This window comes from Scardinius erythrophthalmus (assembly GCF_964197995.2).
Source record: "Scardinius erythrophthalmus genome assembly, chromosome: 15".
Taxonomy (NCBI): Eukaryota; Metazoa; Chordata; class Actinopteri; order Cypriniformes; family Leuciscidae; genus Scardinius; species Scardinius erythrophthalmus.
Genome location: NC_138235.1, coordinates 10,420,593 through 10,441,780, shown reverse-complemented (window position 1 = coordinate 10,441,780; position 21,188 = coordinate 10,420,593). Strand labels below are relative to the sequence as shown.

Sequence of the window (21,188 nt, the reverse complement as noted above, 5' to 3'; positions counted from 1 at the left end):
CCATGACATTGATTTGATGTAAACTGAATGTCAAACATACTGACCTGCACAGTACATAAACCAATTTCAGTGTGGGTATTAACTTTTTCTTTTCACCTAATTACCACCGGAAGACACTGCCTTTCAAACTGACCTTAAAATGATATGGAGTATCTCGATCAAGTCTTGATTAACTTTTGACGTCAAATTGATATCAAGGTGCCCGCTGGGTGCGTAGTATGCTATTCTCAACATCCACAATGCATACACATATCTGTTTTACACACTTTAAGATAAGGACATAGCCATACTGAATGCTCTCTCTGCTGTCACATACATATTTTACACTTAATAGTATTGTTAGAAGCGCTATATAAATGAAGGTGACTTGATTTGTACTCTGTGCAGTTTCTGCTAGTATGGTATTTCTAAACATTGACTAGGTCTTCTGGTTCATACTGAAAATACTGTGCTTAGTAGCTATACACACAGAAAGCGTAAGTGCGGTATTGTAGTATGCTGTTAAACAGCCACACTCTGAGAGAAGTATGCAGTGCGCAGTGCGCAGTGCGCTATCGGTGGGGAAAGTGCGCGCTGTGTCTTTAAGAGGCCGTGCTCTCTCGGTGTGCTGCTGCTGTAGGGATCGGCTGATGGGGGAAGGGCTCTCAGTCTCTCACACACACTGATCTCTCATGGCGGAGAACACACACTCGCGAGGCTCGATCACACACACCGCGAGGATCCGCCAAACCCGCGTCTGATCGCGAGCCCGGACGACATGCGCGCCGCTGAGATTGCACACACACTCGCTGTTGTGATTCTGCTTTTCTTGAGCGCCAGAGAGAGCCAGCTGCATTCACACACGGTGAGACAAAACAAACCTGTGTTATTATTATTATTACCACTATCATCATCATCATCCTCCGATCTTTCCATCGCACGTATAGTCTGATTTCTATATTTAAGCATTTTAGGAATGTGCATTTTTGATAGTATTAATAATAATAGAGTATCAGTGTTTTTGTTTGTTTGCATTGGAAGCATCAGTGTTAAAGAGATTTTATTTAGGCTAACTAAATAGTATTAGATTAGATCAACTCAATCTAATCTATTTAAACATACTAGACTTGCGTTTTACATAGAGGGAGAATGATTTGCTGTTCATGTGTATGTATAATAATAATAAATTAATAATAATTCTAACAGTAACGTTACATGCACTAATTTATCAATTTAGCTGTTCACCATTTCTATGGTCTGTTATGTTTGACTACATAACCAGCAAAAAGGCCAATAAGTCCAACTTAATGTAAATGCATCATACAGCAGGCCTCTGTCTCTCTGTGTGTGTGTGTGTGTGTGTGTGTGTGTGCGTGTGTGTTTTCATAACCAATGTATATAGTGCGTGTATTTCTGCTGCTGCTGTGCCATAATGTTGTTTCGTGATGCACATTTTTCATCCCTCTTTTCCAGGGTGTCCTCCTCAGGCCCGGGAGGCTGTGAATTATTCTGAGAGGAACTGAAGAACAAACAGGGGAAATGGCTGCGCCCGCGGGCTTCTCCTCCTCCAATGGACCTGTACCCTGGACCGTGAGCGACACCGAGGTGAACAGTCTCTACCGGGATCTGGAGCTGGGCACCGTACTCACGCTCTATTACTCCAAAAAGTCTCAAAGACCCGAGAGGAGGACGTTTCAAGTCAAGCTTGAGACCAGACAGATTATCTGGACCAGAGGAACGGATAAAATCGAGGGCGAAAGTAAGTTACGCCTTGTTTCTGGGTGTTTAACTCCAGATTGGCTAGGTTGGTAAATCAGTGCTCGGCATTATGGGTTCAGAAAAGGCTACTTGGTGTGGTATTTGCATGTTTCATAACCACATTTTAGGTCCCCAAAGCCATTAGCTATTTATACCAAACACTATTTCCCTTTAAAGTGGTTGATGCCGTATTTATAAAAGCGCACTCAACCGAACAAAATGACTGCCTGAATTACTCAAACCTGCACTGCCAACGTTTTCTTCACGTCGAGGCATTTTCCTTCTTCGACCGTCTATTTTTAGTTTTCCTGGTGGAAAATGACAGGGGTTTTGACTGGTCCACATTATGTATGTCTGGTTTCTGTGGAGGTATTTATTTAGCGCTTTATAAGATGCGTCTGTTATGCGTTTGTTCTGGTTCTTGATGGATTTGGTTCGGTGGACTGGACTGAGTGGCTCTGGCGATGTGAATGTGAATGCTCTTGTTTTGGGCAAGTGTGTGTGAACGCATCTAGCAGTTTGGGGTCTGATCGGAGGGCAGGCCCATCTGTGCTGCTGTTTTCCTGCGGCGGGATGTCTTACACACAGCTGCGCTCTGCTCCGGATGCACCAGACACACTAAACACAAGAGAAAAAACACCCAGTGAGCCTCACCGTGGTGTAATCGCCCGTCTGAAGTTAAATGTGACTTTCTTAAATCAGATGTCGGGCCACTGTATGTAAGGATATCATAAACCCATTACTTGTTTGGTGTGCGAGGTTTGTTGAAGTAATCGATGTTTAGGTGTGGAATGGACGGATTTTAATTGTGTGTTATGAAGCGTACGTTCACCTATTATTTTGGTGAGAACTTTCTTCGTCACAGGAAATTTGTTGCTTTAGGTGTGCAGAAACGTTCTGAGATCAGGCTAAAGACAGAGCAGGGTTCCTACGCTCATGGAAAACATTGAAATGTTTTTTAAAAAAAGTGTGACTATCCAGTCATGAATATTCAGAACATCCTAAAACTGTTTTTTTGGGAAGAATGGAAATTCATGGCTTTAGAGAATCTAAGTTTTGTTCGTTAATATAATATTATAGGGATGCACCGCTATGAATTTTGGCCGATACCGAAAGCCGATATCCATTATATTGGCCTATATTTCAAAATCCAAATTTTTATGTAATTTCTGAGAGCCTGATGATTACAACAACCAAAGTCTCACCATGTCCCAAACACACAATTATAATGTTCATGTATGGCTTTAGAGAATATCAGTTTTGTTGGTTATGCTTCGGTCTAAAATATTAAGTTGTTTTGAAGTTACTAGCATTGAGTGCGGTCTCCACAAACATAGAAAAAAGAAAAAGAAAAAAAAGCCACATCCTTTAACCATAAATGAATTGGTCAAATCATGTAGTGATGCACTGAGATAATAATAATTTTGGGTAACTGGGTATAACTGAACTCGTTATCATGCTGTGTGTCGTGTTCTCAGGTTATGAATTAAACCTTAATAAAGTCCTGGCTCTCAATACTTCAGCCATACAAATTTTACATATTGCTGCTCTAGCATCGGTTTTGCTCACGGTAAAGTGCGTCCCAGTTGTTAATATGTTTAACCTGTTGTAACACAACATAAAAGCTTGGTTTTTGGCCAAATCCTGAAATTCATGTTTCTGTTTTGGACGAATATTTTCGTGATGGTATTTATGCATGGTATATTTCATTGGAATATATGATTTTATTAGTTAGTCACTACTGGTAGAGTTTTGGTTACCATTGTGGCCATTTCGTTTTGGTTTGTCACAAATAAAGTGTGTTTTTCAAAGGTGACTCAGCTTAGCCTATTTTTGGGCTCGTTATCCTAATAGTAATCTCAAACCCTCTTCTCAGACGTCATGTAATGTTTTGCCCACAGCATCATGTTTTCAAAGGCACTTCTGTTTGTCATCTATTGATGACCCGATGTGAGGAACACGGCTGACAGGTCTTTAGAAAGCTCTTTATCTACCAGTTTGGCTTATGAAAGAAGAGATGTTCTGGAATGCTGTGTAACTTTATGCATCAGTTGAAACCATTTAAAGCATGTTCGATTCTTAGAAACATGAACATGTAAGTCGTAGGCGTCGCAGACTGCGTAGAGGTGACGAACTTGTTCAGATGTCAGGCATGACGTGCTTGGTTTGGTCTTCATGCTCAAGTGATTGTACTCATATGTTCTCCTATATTTTGCCTGACTATCAGTGCGTTGCTCTTTATCAGCCGGCCAGATAAGCTCAGTTACGAGTGTTTCGGTTGGTTGATAAACCAGGCTGGATCCACACCAAAACTTTCCCACAACTCACAACCCAATTCACCCTCAGACCAAGAGTTCACGCTGGATTATCAGCCATTAATAAAGCTCTCTGTGCGTTCGGTCCTGTGTCCAAAGTCAAAGTCGGTTGTTGGGACAAAGTGTGCTAATGAATCACGTTTCAAAAAGTGACCGTGAGTTTCAAACGTGATGTTTTGACGGATTGTTGTTGGATGTTCTCGTGGCAGAAGTCTCTTAAGGTGTGCGTGTGTGTGCGTGTGTGTCTGCGCTCTTTCTGTTGTGTGTTTGCGAGACAGGAAGACTCTTGGTTGTGCCGTGCAGTCTTGTGTTTCCTGCTGCCCTGTTTGGAATTGTCAAGCGGTTCTCTTGCACCCAGCCTGAGCTCCAACTGCCTTTGTCCTGTGTGTGTGTGTGTGTGTGTGTGTGTGTGTGTTTGCCGTAGAGAGCGGCTTCCTCCGCAGGACTGTTGTGTTCTTTACCATATAAAAAGAAACAGATGGAGCAAATATGGACACTAGTATCTGGCTCCGCTCAGGTCATATTTTTTGGGTGAAATTCAAGTACTTTGTTCTTGTAAATTCTGGTGAGTTCAGTTTATTGGAAAAAAGAATCTTTAAAGAGAAACTGACGAATTTGGATTTGGGTCAGAAAGTAGAGGTTTTAGCAGTGTTAGACTTGACCCAAAGCAGTTGCTTGAGTTGAAACGTTAGTCAAAGTGTAAAGGTTGTCCTGATTCAGGGAGACGGGGACAGCTGCAGTGCCGAAAGCTACACAATGCTAGCCGTAACCACACACCCTAACAGGCAGACCTTTCACCAACAATTCGCCACACCCTTTACTCCGACGTGAAGATACTAGGCCTGGGTAAAAAATATCGATTTCTCGATTTTAATCGATTCTCATTTTTACGAACCGATATCGATTCTTAAATCCCAAGAATCGATTAGTCATCCGGTTTTCAGTTGATGAATGAATGGAACAGTGTAGCGCGCATCCCATCCAATAAATCGCAGTAATCTTTGTGCTTTGTTACTATTGATATGAAACAAAGTCTCAGATTTCAAATGACGTCCATTTTCTTACGAAATTCAAAAACATAATTAACCGTTTTGGCGCTGTGGCGTGAGATCGCTCTGGAGCGCACGTGATCTTCTCTTCCGCCTTAATAACACCAGTGACAGCGCGAAATAAACATGAATGAGCGTCTGAAAGTGTGTTAAAAGGTAGAGTACAACTTAACGAAATCTGTATCATGTGACATGGAATCGCTCAATCAGTGTTTCAACTGTGGAAAGATTTCAGTAAAACAACTTGTAAACAATGTCATGTAACGTCACATTTACCTCAGAAAAAACATATCCAGTGACCATAAACTCGTCAGTCAGCGAGAACAATGAACTCTAGAGAGGAGCATTTTACTAAATATATGCACCATATTTTAATGTTCTTCAGTATTTAATGCATGTTTGAATAAATCTGGAAAGTTTTTTATGACAGCCACCATTTAAATGTTTATATTTCATATAACTTTATTATTCTAAAAATAAATAAAAGTGTAATTTAAGTGTTTGTATACAAATCAGTTAATTTGTACCTTCAATATTATAGTAGGCTATAATGAAGCTTATAGGCTACAACTGACTCCCATAGTTTACAGCATTAGTTAAGAGATTTGTTTTCCTTGAGAAAATTTGCCATGTATTGTACCTGATATCCAAAATAATCAATATTGACTCGAATCGGAATCGAAATCGAGTCGAATTGCAAGCTTGTGAATTGAAATCGAATCGAATTGTGAAATTTGTGTCAATACCCAGCCCTAGAAGATACCCACTCTTAGATTATCACAGAAGTACTGGGATAAAAGTTTATAGTTTGGAATTAAACATTGGCTATAATAGCGATCAAAATAGAGGAAATAGAGGGCCAGTTTTGAAAGTAACTTGACGCTTCAAATACAGATTGTATCGATTACTAGGGCTGGGAATTGTCAAAAATGTAACGATTCGATGGTATTGCGTTATTTGGGCTACGATTCAATATTATTGTGATTCTTAACATATTGCGATTCGATTCTGCGATTATATTACGATTCATGTTATTCAAAGGCATTAGAAAAAATGAGGAAAATAAGACTGCTCAACTCACTTAAAATGTCACATTTAACTTTAACTCATTATCTTCTGCACATTAACTGAAGTAGTGTTGTCAAAAATATCGATATTTATCGAAATATCGATATTTCCCGAAGCATTTCCCGAAGTATCGATACTGAAATATCTGAACGATACCAATACTAATTTCCCGAAGTATCGATACTAGCCGAGCTGTCACTTTCACTTCTCTCCGAAGGCGCGTTGACAAACACCACACGCGCACTCGTCTCATTCGCTCTGGTTAAATAGATGCGTTTTTTGCAGTGAGAGGCGCCTATTTTCAATTGGTTTCCAGCGAGCGTTCTGCGCGCTGTTTATGCGCCTCGCGGGCCTTCCGTTTTAGTGATGAAAGTTAGTTGCTTGAACGCCTGAACGTGGATGATGGAGGATAAACTTGTGGTGCTCTCGCGGGTTACCAGGAGCTTAACGACTTCACGAACCGTAACTACCACAATGTTAACAGAAAGTAAATAAAGTTAATAAAAGGCTGATTTGACGTTTACTTGACTGACAGGACAGCTGTTTCAGTGGTTGCCTAGCTCGTTCTGTGTGATGGTAAGTGCTGTGTGCCTTGCGTTTGAGAACCTGAAAAAACACGTTAGCTGTGATACCGACACCCGGATCTATATAAATAATTTCGAGAGGTTGGTAACTCTTCTCATTTTAACATTTCTGAAACATTAACCAAGATGGCCTAGTATTGTTGTTGATATGAGTGTGTGTTGTCTCGTTTTTTCACCGTAATTCTTAAAGTTAATATAATCTGATGAGGACTCTTAGACAAGTAAATATTTTAACTGTGGTCAAATGTAAATTAATTTGTGCTTATGTAACTTTATTAAAAAAATATTATTTAATTCTGCAATTTGCCTTCATTAGCGATTATCATCAATTTGATAACACAGATAGTTACTAATTAAACTAAACTGAGCTAGACAATGACATCTCTGAATTCAATAATGAAATGCCTTTGAAAATTTAATGTTTAATCTTATTATTATACATTACTGACACATATCCTCCAATTTGATACTGTTAAGTGATTTGACACGATCTGTATTGTTAAAAGCACTATGTAAATAAAGGTGACTTGACTTGACATGTCGATCCAGTGAGCATTGTTTTTGCTCATGTAAAATATACCTCATTGTCATGTTCTAAACTTGTTATATTTAGCTTTAAATAAAAAAAAATACCCCCTTAATATTGTGGCAGTTTTTTTCTCTGTGGTATCGAAAATGGTATCGAATATCGATATTTTTCAAGGTATCGTATCGAAGTTAGAAATTCTAGTATCGTGACAACACTAAACTGAAGTGCAAAAACGTAGTTCTTGAACAGTCAGGACACAGGACCTCATTACAGGACAGGACGCGATTATTCTCAGAATAGGAGACCTCTCACATGAACGCTGAGCTCCCAGCACACAACTTAAAATTATTTAAATACAATAGAGTAACATTAACCTGAGAATAATCATATAAATAAGAGTAACTTAGCGCTTCAATCAAATTGAGAGAAAAAAACAAACATGTGTCCTGCTAGAGTCCAGTCCTGTCGGCTGCAAGGTCATCAACTTCGGTGTCATTTGGGAATATTGGCATTTTTGTTTAGAAAAACGAGTTGGTCAACATGCCCACACTTTCGGGTTGAAAGAAGACGGAGCGTCGTGTGCAACCGGTTGTGATGGTGAAGCCTTTTCATTTGAATTTGCTGTTGAATGCACGACGACAAAGCACCGCAACAAGCGCCACCTTGTGGATGTAATACGCAAATGTGAATTATCAGACTAAACTCCGGGAAAACCCGAAAGTAAAACAGATAATTTTATAATTAAATATCGCAATACTTTACGCTACTGTATCGATATAATTGCATGCTCAAAATATCGCGGTACTGAACAGAATCGATTTTCCCGCACCACTATCGATTACATCGTGACACCAGTAGGTGGCGACAAGAGTGTTAAAAAATTGTCTTCATTCATTCAAGAGATTCTTCAACAACGCCGATTCATCCAGTAATGAAACAAGTGAAGTCTTGAGTGAGTCATTGAATCATTCATTCAAACTTAAATTAATTAAATGTTTTTAAATGGACTGTTTTGTAGTGGTGGGCAGATCGAGGCTTCGTGAAACACTGAAACAGTTGAAGCAAATAGGGATGCACCGATTGATCGGCTGGTGACCGGAATTGGCCGATTTTCACGTGATCGGCCGTGACCGGCGACCGGCCGGTCAGTCTGACAAATGCCGATTTTATGCCGGTCAAATGCGCTCGGGCGCCACATGATTAACATCGCGCAACATCAGAATCACACGTGCACACGGAACACGCATGTAGGAAACCTCGTGAAGTCCGTTCAGACCGCAAGCGCGTATTTTTTTTCAGCGTGCATTTTAATCGATGAGTGCTTTCACAACGGAAGCAGGAGCAGCGCGTGACGGTGCGTTTCCACTACAGCGGCAAAAGTCCGCTCAGTGCCGCTGGCAACACTATAACGCCTCCGCTTTGGGGTGTGTCATTGCGAGTGTGTTTAATCGAAGTTTTTTTCAACACCCGGACAGTATAATCACCAGAAATGCACGCGATTACATTTACAAATAGACAAGCTTTGTTTCCAAATGCATCAAGCAAAGATCCTTTCAATTTTATAAACTTTTATAAACCCAGCCAATATAATCACAATGAACACATCCAAAATAAAATCTTTAACATATATAAAACAACTGCAAAGCGTCTAATTGGTAAACAAAATGATTTACGCACTAAATCCAGCATAAACTCCAGCACAATTTGCATATTTTTAAACTCTCAAAACAGACGTCACATCCCGGACGTCACATCCCGAACCTCACAGCAATTGGCTGCCGACCGCGTTTTTCGCTTGATATTTGCATAAAGTCAAAAACTGCCCAACCTTTTTGACGCTCTCGGTCGCTCTCAATGTCCCCTCTCAACGCTTTCTCCGGTCCGCTGTCAATCCCAAAATGCACTGCGCGAGCGTGAAGCTCGACTTCCATAGGAATGAATTGAAAACGCTCGCTCCGCTCCGCTCGCACCGCGCCAGTGGAAACGCACCGTGAGCGTCAAGCAGGAGCGTCGCGAGCAGTGAAGCGCGTGTTCGGCAGTGAAGCGCGTGTTCGGCGTCGAGTCTATTTGCTGCACTGCTCACGCTCAATTAAAGGGAAAGCACACTTTTGATGGATAAAATAGCCTAAATAGGGTTTCACAAAAAAGCGCCCAAAATGCACAGAATTTGCGTGTTTTAACAAGAACTGGAGTAGGCTATGTCAGAAAAGAAAACGAAGACTAATATTTATAGAAAATGTACCCATTTAAACTTGTTTTATTATTCAGTTTGTACAAGTGATTGCAATAGGCCTGTGTGTGAGTGCTTTGAGAAATATATTTATACTGCAAGGCTATTTATTTTTTATTTATATATAATTTTATTGCCATTCCCTGTTTTCATACAGACGTTTAGTTTGCTAAATACATTTATAAAAAATTATTGGATATTGAATGTGAAAAGGAAATTGTTCTTCTATAACACTGCACTTTAGATGTTTGAATTACCCACACCTGGAGTAATTTATATAGTTCTATTTTATAGCGTTTATCTGTTCAAAAAAATATGTACTATGCAAATTGTTAAATGTTCTATTACAGAAAAGATATAAAATAAATATTTGTGTGTGCTGTAAAGTGGTTAGAAAAAATTAAATCGGAATCGGCTAAAATCGGTATCGGCAGGTCAAACTTAATGAAAAATCGGAAATCGGAATCGGCCCAGAAAATTGTAATTGGTGCATCTCTAGAAGCAAATGTGCCGTATTGTGTCGAGGCTTTGAAACAACCCGACACCCGTATTCATGGTGACCCCTAGTGGTCAGAACAGTGTAAATGCAACAAAAACCCGGGCCAAACATGCATAAAAACACCTTTTACAAATATATGCCAAATATTTTTTTGGAAGTAAAATCTTTTAGATTTATTTTACAATTATCTAATCATCTAATAAGATTATCAAGTGTCTATATGTTCTATTATCAATTGTCGGGGTTTGTTTTGTTTGTTCTATGAATGGCTCAGCTAAACAGGCCAATAAGACACTATTAACTACCATTATACATTTTAATTATACTAATATCTAATTAAAACGTCTACAAATGTATAAAACTGATCAGAGATCAGGTAAAACCCAGTGACTCCTCACGATTCATGGTCTGACAGAGATCATCGCCCCAAGCAGTGAACCATCGACATTTCCAAGTGTTTCGAAACGTTTCAAACCGGTTATGACGTAACGAAGCCCCGTTTCCTGAAATCATGTGACTCTGGCGGTTTGATACACACTCCGAACCATTGATTCGGAACAAAAGATTCGTAAATGTTTCGAAGCTTCATCAAGCAATGTTTTGAAATTGCCATCACTACTGTTTTATTTAGTTGTCTGTTCAGAATAGTGGGAGAAACGTGATTTCTATTTTAAACAAATCATGATTCTCAATTCATCAAGGGATTGGTGGGAGAAAAGTGATTTCTATTTTAAACAAATCATGATTCTCAATTCATCAAGGGATTGTGTACTAGTGGTTGAAGTCTTTCATTGTATAGTCTTACATTTGAATTCTGCTGCATCTCTGATCCTTGATTTAACTTAAGTTTGACTAGTTTCTTTTATTAGCCTCATTAAGAATATTTTTAATTGACCTAATATCGGAGATTTCTTAACCGCACTAATTACTTTTCAGGGGTGGTTATTACCCTATGTCGTTGAGTTGATTTAGCTGAGGATTTTGAATAAATTGCTTCCAAAGTTTATCGTCACAAGCTTTATCAGGTTATGTTGAAACACTAAACGTATCAGTAAAAGAAGAGAAAAGAGTGTGATTGCATGGGAAAATCTACTCGTTTGTCAAGAAGCAAGATACTTTCTGCATCCAAACTGAGTAAATAATGTTTTTGTGTGTTTTTCTTAAAATAAACTTTGTCTGCATGCCTTGAACGATGGCCAGTGTCATAAAGAACAAGTGCTATATCAGCGAACAGTATATTTCAGCAAATATTCACCTTTCTAAAAACATCCATCACACTGTTTTCTACTGTTCCTTTGCTTTTGGGCAGTAATTTAGTCTAGTTTAGTAGTTAATGCGGTCTACTTCAATCCAACGCTGCATTTTTTGAGATCACTGGCTGATTTCAGGAATGGAACGAACAGATCTGCATTCCTATTATCCAAATATGTACCAAAACAACACCTTCTTCCCATTATGTTGGGAATTTGCCAAAAAAGGAGGTATGCCATAGACCGGTCAGTTAGTTGGATTGGCTTTTCGGGCTGTTTTTTTCTTCATCTTTTGTAAGTTCACTAATGAGGTTTAGAAAAGATGTTTTGAAATGAACTGATCCGGATTCTTCTTGTGATATTCTCCTGAAGTCATTTATGAATCCTTGACTTGGTTCTCAGCTTCATCTGTGTGCATCCGCGTTGAACGTGACTCCCATTTGAATTTAAGATAAAATTGATATTTGTTTTATTTGAAGACGATGTGTATTCAGATGCAAAAAACTAAATGTGTCCTTTTGAATTTAAGATCTGTTGCAAGTAGTGTTGCTCCCGACTAAAGCTTTTTCAGTCGACTAGTAGTCCATCTTTTAAGACATTAGTCGACTAATCACATGTTTACATAAATTTAATTACTTAAATATATACTCGGGGGAGACGGGATGCTAAATTATAATGAGCATTTAATATATATGGGTGTAATACAGCCTATATTTTCAGTGCTTGGTAGATTATATTTTTTTATACACATTTTTAGTCAGTAACTGATTCCAAATTACATGACAGCAACTGTAGTTAGTAGCGTAATCCATTACATTACATATTGACAGTAATATAATCAGACAAATATTTGATTACTTGTGAGCTAACTTGTTTATTTCATTGATTTAAATAGGATTATCTTGTTACCATAGTGATATAAAAATACAGAGAGAAAGAACATGTTTTCTATTATTTATCAACAACATAATGCATTAAATATTAATAATAGTTTGAGTTTAATGAAAAGCTATTATGCATTTAAATCATACAAATGTAAAATTAAAATAAATAATTGAAAAATCAAAATAAAGCGCTTACTAAAAGAGATGAAATATTTTGTTTAGCTGCATTTCATGTGACCATGCGAGAACCGTGAACTTAAAGGTGCTTTGTCATTTTGTGTTAAATGTATTAAAGCATAAAAATGCCATATGTTTGCAGGAAACATGTTCGCATGCTTGTTTCTCCTAAAAACAATGCCACCGCCTGTTATTGTGTTTTGAAATGTCTGTTTTAGTTTTGGTCTGTGTGATCCCGCCCACTGTCAGTTTAACCAATATTTTTTCGACAATCAATGAATTATGAATAATTTACTGCTGTTGTGAGGGTAACATGTAATCAATAATTTACTACCTTTGTGAGAATAACATGTAATCAATAAAAAAGTAACTACAGTCTGATTAGGAGTGTTTTAAAATGTATTATAATCTAATTGGAAGACCACAGCGGATAGTCCGGAGATCACCGGTACTTTTCTTCCCACTTTCCAAGAACTGGACTGGCAAAATCCCTCTGTCCCGCTCATATCCAGGCTTCATCTCATCGAACCGTGACCGTCTGGCCGACGCTACAGAGCACCAGAACAGCCAGAGCACCAGAACAGCCAGACACAAGAACAGTGTCTAACCCCAGGCAATCTACCTCATCCACAGTTAATGCCCCTCTGGCCAATACAAAACACTATTATACTCATATTTATTTAGCAAACCAAACCATTCACATTCATTTGCATTGTATTTAACATACCTGTACTTGCATATATAGTCTATTGTGTGTGTGTGTGTGTATATATATATATATATATATATATATATATATATATATATATATATATATATATATATATATATATATATATATATAAATATATAAATAATTATATATATATATTTTTTTTTTTATTAAATTATTTTACTTTTATTATCGGTCTTATCGCTGTCATTCTGTCTGTACTCTGGAAGCTTCCGTCACCAGGACAAAATCCTTGCATGTGTAATCATACAATAAATCTCATACTGATTCTGAATTACAAGTATTTAAGTTTCAGTAATTTCTACCCAACGTTCAAGCGCACGCATGAAGCGCGCCGCAAAAGTAGCCTGATGATTATGAATGTGTCGGAAAAGATAGAAAGGAGACATTTTAATTGTTTATTAATAAACTAGTGTTTTCTGAGTCAGTGTCGGCTGCAAAGATGAAGTTGACGATGACGACTCTTCATCTCCTCAGTGTAGTAAATACGCCTTTAGAGAGAAATGCTCCTTTCATACGGATTACATAATCAGAGTATTTGAATTGGTTGGTTTAAAAGTAGACATTTCAAGCTTTCTATAGATATATTTGTCTGTGAGGAAAGTAGCCCATATACGCTGAGTTTCGGTTCATTTCTGTGACGCACTCCAGTTCACAGAGACCGAGACGGCAGAAAGAGCATCCTGCTTGTTTTCTTTATTTTACTGAAGCACGTTTTCTTGTTATTGTGAGTGTACACATATAAAAGTAGTTTTTACAGTTTGGAATGATGTATTACTCTTATCTGTATGGCCATAAATGACGGAGTATTTGAAGTTGTTTCCGCTGTTGTCAGGAAGAAATGCCAGTGCCGTACTTCAGCTTCAACACTCCACGCAAACACATAGATATGCGCTAATAATAGTATCGCACATTTATCTAGGTTAACGTTAGACGAGCGGTTCGATGTAAAGTTGCTACTTATGTTTCAAATGATAAGGCATTTTTGAGGTCGATGGATGATTTTGACTTCCTGGCCGACACACTGTAATTACCCGCCGTTAACGATCTGTCCCTCACGGACTGCGTGACTTCACTTCCTGTGGAGTTTTTCTTTTCTTTTTTTCTCTGCGACTAACCGACTAATCAAATCTTGATCGTTTAGTCGACTATTAGGAGGCAGCCCTAGTGGCAAGAACTGATTAACACACATTTAGATGAAAATAAGATGAGGGGGAAAAACTTTACTTCAAAGCACCAAGTCAGGCTTTGTTAAAGGGATAGGTCACCCAAAAATGAAAATTCTGTCAGTAATCACTCACCCTCATGTTGTTCCAACCCCGTAAGACCTTCGTTCATCTTCAGAACACAAATTAAGATATTTTTGATTAAATCTGAGAGCTGTCTCACTGTGCGCAAAAACAAACAAAAATAGCGACTTTATTCCACTATTCATTTCCTTCTCTCTGGGCCTCGAGTGAGTTAACGTAGTGTTTTTGCGCAGCGCGTCTGTGTTACACGTCACCATGTAGGCTCACTATTGGCCGACGCTGGTCATGTGTGTGAAGCGTGTGACGTACAACACAGACGCGCTGCGCAAAAACACTACGTTAACTCACTCGAGGCCCAGAGAGAAGGAAATGAATAGTGGAATAAATTATTATTCTATTTTTGTTTGTTTTTAGCGCGCAAAAAGTATTCTCGTCGCTTGCTAAACTTAAGATTAAGCCACTGGAGTCACTTGGACTATATTAACGATCTCTTTAATAACTTTTCTGGGCCAGCAAGTTTCGGTCCCTTAGAAGTCTATGGAGGAGTGAGACAGCTCTCAGATTTCATCAAAAATATCTTAATTTGTGTTCCGAAGATGAACGAAGGTCTTACGCGGTTGGAACAACATGAGGGAGAGTAATTACTGACAGAATTTTCATTTTTGGGTGAACTAACCCTTTAAAATCTTGAAGAATGTTGTTGTTGTTATTATTATTAGTATGATTTTTAAACAGTTAATGTCATGAAGCAATAAATAATAAAATGCTATGCATGCTGTTTGGATTTTATTCATTTGTTGAGCGCTCTTGTGGTATGGTTTTGAAAACCTACTTATTTCCCTTTAATTGAAATAATGTCTTTCAGAAATTCCAGTTTATTTTGAAATATAATTAAAATAAATACATTTTAGTTTTTCAGCCATAGCGACAACCCAAATCAATACAATATCATAATAAAATCACTATTAGATTGTATTGGCACAACTGTACACATAAAAAATAATGCAAATGTGGGGTTTTCAGAGCGATGCCATAGAATAACTATTTTTGGTTCTTCAAAGAATCTTTCATTGATCAGTTCTTAAAAGAACCTTTTTGTTTCTCAGTATGAAGAACGTTTTAAGAATCTAAAGAATCATTTTTCACTAAAGAACCTTTCGTCCAATGGAAAGGCTTCATGAATGTTAAAGGTTCTTCATTTAACCATCATGTATGAGTGTCACTCATGATTAAATCCTACAAAATTGTTTCTGTAGTCACAGTACCACAATAAATATCATAATGGGTCAAGTCAGCTTTATTTTTACAGCTCTTTACACAATACCGATTGTTGCAAAGCAGCTTCTCGTTGATAAACATGAAAATAATGATCAGTTATGCCAACTTGATCAAATGAGACAAGTTCAGTTCTGCTGTGTGACGCTCTACAGAAGACAGTGTCGTTGTTCAGTGTTAATTCAGGTCAATAACTGTAAAGATCATCAATTATGAGATAAGTTCAATTCATCTATAAGCAGCTCTACAGAGGAAGAAGACTACAGAAGTCTCAGATACAAATCTTTCAAAATTTTCTGTTTGAATAAATAAATAAAACAGAACAGTGGCATTGTAGTAACCATATGATTGTAGGCTATAAGAAGTTAAAATGTTGAGCTAGTGTAGAACTACACACACACACACACTCCAGATCTCTCCTGTTATATCCAGCAGACGAGTACAGCGCAGTGTGTGTTCCTGTGTATTGCGATCAGTCCTCGCAAGTGTAGATGGGATGTTGCTTTGTGTTCCTGATCCAAAAAGTCCAGAACAAGAAAGTTTAAACTTAGAAAAAGACGTATTTAGAGATCCAGAACTATACCAATATAAAATGATATTTATGCTGTGGTCTGCCAGTGTTTGCTGAGGAAATTGACATTACTAAAGATATTCATTCAGTTTCTTAGTTAATGACACCTGCGTTTCTCTTACAAGATTCTGTCAGAGCGGCACAGGATGAGTGCGGTTAGAGAGAGGAGAAACAGGGGAGTGTGTTCAGCACACACACACACACACACACCTCACAGACTCTCTTTCTGCTGAGACTTACAGGCAGTGCAAAATTAACCTCCCGCCCTCCAATAGGTAAATAAGGAATTTACCAGCCGTAAATATTTCTTACCGATAAAAGCTGTTTTTATTCTATTCAGTGACGTCTCTTACACGATTCAGAATCAGATTATCCCTAATTTGGCTTAAACTGCCCCTATTATGCTTTTTTATATATACACGACCGTTCAAAAGTTTGGGGTCAGTAAGATTTTTTTAATGTTTTTAAAAGAAGTCTCTTCTGCTCACTAAGGCTGCATTTATTTGATTAAAACCAATAAAAAAAAAAACCCAGTAATATTGTGAGAAATTATGACAATTTAAAATGACTGATTTTAATATATTTTAAACTTTAATTTATTCCTGTGATCAAAGCTGAATGTTCAGCATCATTACTCCAGTCTTCAGTGTCACATGATCCTTCAGAAATCACTCTAATATGAGGATTTGATGCTCAAGAAACATTCATTATTATTATCAATGTTGAAAACAGTTGTGTACGCTTTTTTTTTTTTCACAATTCTTTGACGAATAGAAATTTAAGACAAAATTTTTAATTTAACACAATTTATAAGCATTTATTTAAAATAGAATATTTTCTAACATTATAAATGTCTTTACTGTAACTTTTGATCAGTTTAACTCATCCTTGATGAATAAAAGTATTGATTTATTTTATTTATTTCCCCAAAAATAAAATTAAAATTCTTACTGACCCCAAACCTTTGAACGGTAGAGTTTAATGTTACAAAAGCTTTCTATTTTAAATAAATGCTGTTCTTTTGAACTTTCTATTCATCAAAGAATTAAAAAAAAATAATAATAATTGTACACAACTGTTTTCAACATTGATAATAATAATGAATGTTTCTTGAGCATCAAATCATCATATTAGAGTGATTTCTGGAGGATCATGTGACTCTGAAGACTGGAGGAATGATGCTGAACATTCAGCTTTGATCACAGGAATAAATTACAGTTTAAAATATATTAAAATAGAAAACAGCTGTTTTAAATTGGAATAATATTTCACAATATCACTGTTTTTGTTTGTATTTTTAATCAAATAAATGCAGCCTTGGTGAGCAGAAGAAACTTCTTTTAAAAACATTAAAAATCTTACTGACCCCAAACTTTTGAACGGTAGTGTATATATATTCCCTTTTTATGCAGTGTGTAATATAGCGGTTTGTGAATGTAAAAAGTCTGCAAAGTTTTATAGATCAAACTGCACGACAAATAAAGAATCGATTCTGAACTAGAGAGTTTGACGAATCACAACTTGATGTCGCAATGTATTTATTATGAGAAAACGTGTGTTTTTTTGTGACCTTGGATGCATGTAAACCTGTTGTAGGAGACTCCAAAACAACATCAGGAGCCTTTAAAATAGTGCCACTTTAAGTAATGTTGTAATTTGGCTTAAACATGTCATAGTTTGTAATGAATATCTGTTCCAGCGAGTGAAATAACTTGTTTTATTTACTCAAAGCCAACTTTTCTTATTACTTGGCACATTTTGAAGTTAATTTTAGGCTTTGCTAACATACAGGCTTACTTGTTGGCGCACTAGAACCTGTTATTTAAAAGTCTGAGTTGTTCACCTTTTTTTTAATGATAAATGGTAAATATGATTACAATCTGTTTTTTCACATTTATTCTGGATAATTGTTAGTAGTGGGCTCGCAGTGTACATGGGTGCGCTACTTTGTACTGTGTGTGTGTGTGTGTGTGTGTATGTGGATGACCATTTTGAAAAACCCTGAAAGTATAATCTTGTGTTTGTCATTTATCATTGTTTATGTTAGGTATAGGCAGACGTGTCATAAACATGAATAGATTATATAATATAATATTTCATGAATAGAAATATTGAGATGAAATCCCTTCTTCATGGCATCTCATGCCGTCTTCTCTTGTTGAGCTGTGGTGCTCATGTGGGAGATGCAGGTTCTCTTCTCTGGTCACACATGTAATCCTCACACTCTTAGTATTGCACTGTTTGTTGTGTTTCAATAGCGTGTGTGTTTATGTAGGTAATGTGGTTGCTTTTTTTGTTGTTGCAGTAAGTGGCCGGAAATAGCTTTTCTTTTTTTGCATTATATGCATTAGGGAAAATATTTAAAGGGGTGGTATAATGCCCTTTTCACAAGATGTAAAATAAGTCTCTGATGTCCCCAGAGTGTGTGTGTGAAGTTTTAGCTCAAAATACCCCACAGATATTTGTATATAGCATGTTAAAATTGTCACTTTTTGAGGGTGAGCAAAAACGCACTGTTTTGTGTCTGTCCCTTTAAATGCAAATGAGCTGCTGCTCCCGGCACAGGGGGCGGAGGTTCAACAGCTTGTGTCCTTTTATCTCACACACACATGCACTGAACTTTTCAAACACTTTTAGCCTTTTATGTTCAAACCGGAGTCAGACAATGATGGAGAGACTCAATAAGTGACAACATGTAGACAACATTTCTGAATGGTTAGTTGATGAGTTTATGTAGCTGATGTGTAGTTATCTTCTAGTCATTGATTAGCATATTCTGTCTTGATAATCTATAAATCGTGTTCAGGGGGCGGGGTTTATGTAAATTTTAGGGTTGGTGATGTCACTAACCCGGGAGGAATGTTGTGTAGTCTCTACCAGCCGTTTGTTGTAGTCCTTAAAAAGCGAAAAAACAAATATTGCATCACAATAAGTGTAATTGTGATTGTCAAAACATTTGGTAACTAAATAGAATTTTATGAAGTTTAGTGACAACATGTTACAATGTTTACATTGTACAATGACTGGTAGGATACAGTTTTTATTATTGCTTGACAAAAATTTAAAGATTTCAATTCCATTCTTGTGATTTGATTCCGATTTTGATTCAATATTGATTAATTTGGATACATGTTTATTTAACATTTTATTTAAAAAAATAATCTCACCTAATGCTGTAAACATAGAGGGCCCAATCTGCTGGTATTATTAAAGCTCCAGTATGCGACTTTGGTATTTGACCACAAGAGGGCGCAGTTTCAACAATAACAAAGGCGAAGCTTGATGACACTATGAAGGAGGTGACGATGGGAGATGTCGTTTTTTTTTTATGCGTTTTCACCATCTAGCGATGTATCTAAATGGAATTAATGAATCATGATCACGGATGAGGTAATTTATTCGTTTTTGTATTACCTGTATGTCTGATCGTATTATTTTATTTCATCATAATTAATGAACTGCAAGGAACGTGAAATGTTATGCTATATTATCCCGTTACAAATTACAGCTATTTGTCAAATGATTTGTTTGGTTAATGTTGTGCAGTTTTACGTTTTTATGGTTAATGCCGTGTTGTGTAACGTGTTCAAACCAATATCTAAAAGTAAATTTGAACGAACATTTGCAAGTAATGACTAAATATATTTTTTTAACATCATATCCGATTGTATTTAATTGTACTGCCATAAGCTCGGTCACCACACGTGATAAAAAGCCTTACCGAAGTACAAAGAGCAATATAACTTTGTTTATAAGTGCTTTTATTGACAGTTGCATGTCTTACCTGTCTATCAATACACTCGCGAGAGCAGAGTCTCGGTCAAGTCCAAGATTGACGCGCAGCTCTCTCCATCTCGAAAACGCCTGGCCGATATTTATCTGGGTTTTATTCCTCCGTTTGTCACACAGTCTGAGTGTATCCGAATATGGACGCTTTCGTTTTGTTGGCACTTCCATACTCGCCAAAGAGTTCGTGATCCATAACAGCTATAACCATACAGTCTATGGCTATAACGCTTTAACCACCACTTCCGCATTTGACCATGCGATATTCCGGTGTGGTGGGTCATATTTTTTATTTTATTCTTTTTTTATTCTTTGTCAGACGTCTTTATTGTTTATTGTGATAAGAAAAAAAAAACTCAAAGTTGTTGTAAAAAAAAAAAAAAAAAAAAAAAAAAAAAAAAATCCGGTGTGGTGGAATATCCTATCACATGGTCCACACCGGAAAAAAGGGATATTGCGTCACTGAGGCGCGACATTTCTTTTCCGGGACGGCCAGTTATTTAAAATCGGAATTTCTCTGAAATAAAAAATCTTTGGAGACTTTTGAGATATTGTGAGTACACAACTGGAGGAAATATATCACACTGTGCAAGTTATTTTTGGAAATTTTATTACAAAATTCCTACATATTGGAGCTTTAAAGGTTGAAAATAACAAATTAAATTAAATATAATGCAGTTTTTGTTATGATAACAATTATTTAATGGCATAAGTAAAAATATAATAAATGTGTAATATAGTGCTCAGCAAAATCTCCTCTCTAGCTATTTTTTCTATTCCGTTAACATGCTATGGTCATTAAATGGCTTTCCTGAGGTAAATGTAACGTTATGTGACATAATTGTTCTCCTGCTGTTACTTTCGGTAAGTTGTACTGCATCTTTAAATAAAAAAGTAACAGATGATCGGTTCACGTGCACTTGAACTGAGGCGCTCAGCGATCTGTCACGTCACATTTACAAGCGCCAAACGTATTTTTGTCTGAATTTCGTAATAAAATTGACGGAATAAGAGCTGAGAATTAGTTTAATATTAAAAGTACCTCTTTGCTCCGCAATTTTTCTGTGCGTGAGAAAATGGATGTGTGGCGTGAGAGCGTGTGAAAAGTCTCACACTCAATGCGTGAGAGTTGGCAGCCCTGCTTTATTTTACAGTGTCCCTGTGACCCGCTACATGTAGTTACTATAGTAATAACTATAAATCATGTAATTACATGGAACTAACCCTGCAACAAACATAACGAAATAATAT

At 37.1% G+C, this 21,188-nt stretch overlaps 1 protein-coding gene across 1 annotated transcript in view; it reads left to right on the top strand.

The window, feature by feature from the left end:
* The first annotated feature begins 531 nt into the window (after positions 1-531).
* plcg1 (phospholipase C, gamma 1) overlaps positions 532-21,188 on the top strand; it is a 73,821-nt gene continuing 53,164 nt past the window's right edge. The window contains exons 1-2 of the mRNA XM_081386493.1: positions 532-844; positions 1,453-1,738. Coding sequence (XP_081242619.1) covers positions 1,519-1,738 — 220 coding nt within the window. The 5' untranslated portion in view covers positions 532-844; positions 1,453-1,518. The remainder of the gene's footprint in view (positions 845-1,452; positions 1,739-21,188) is intronic.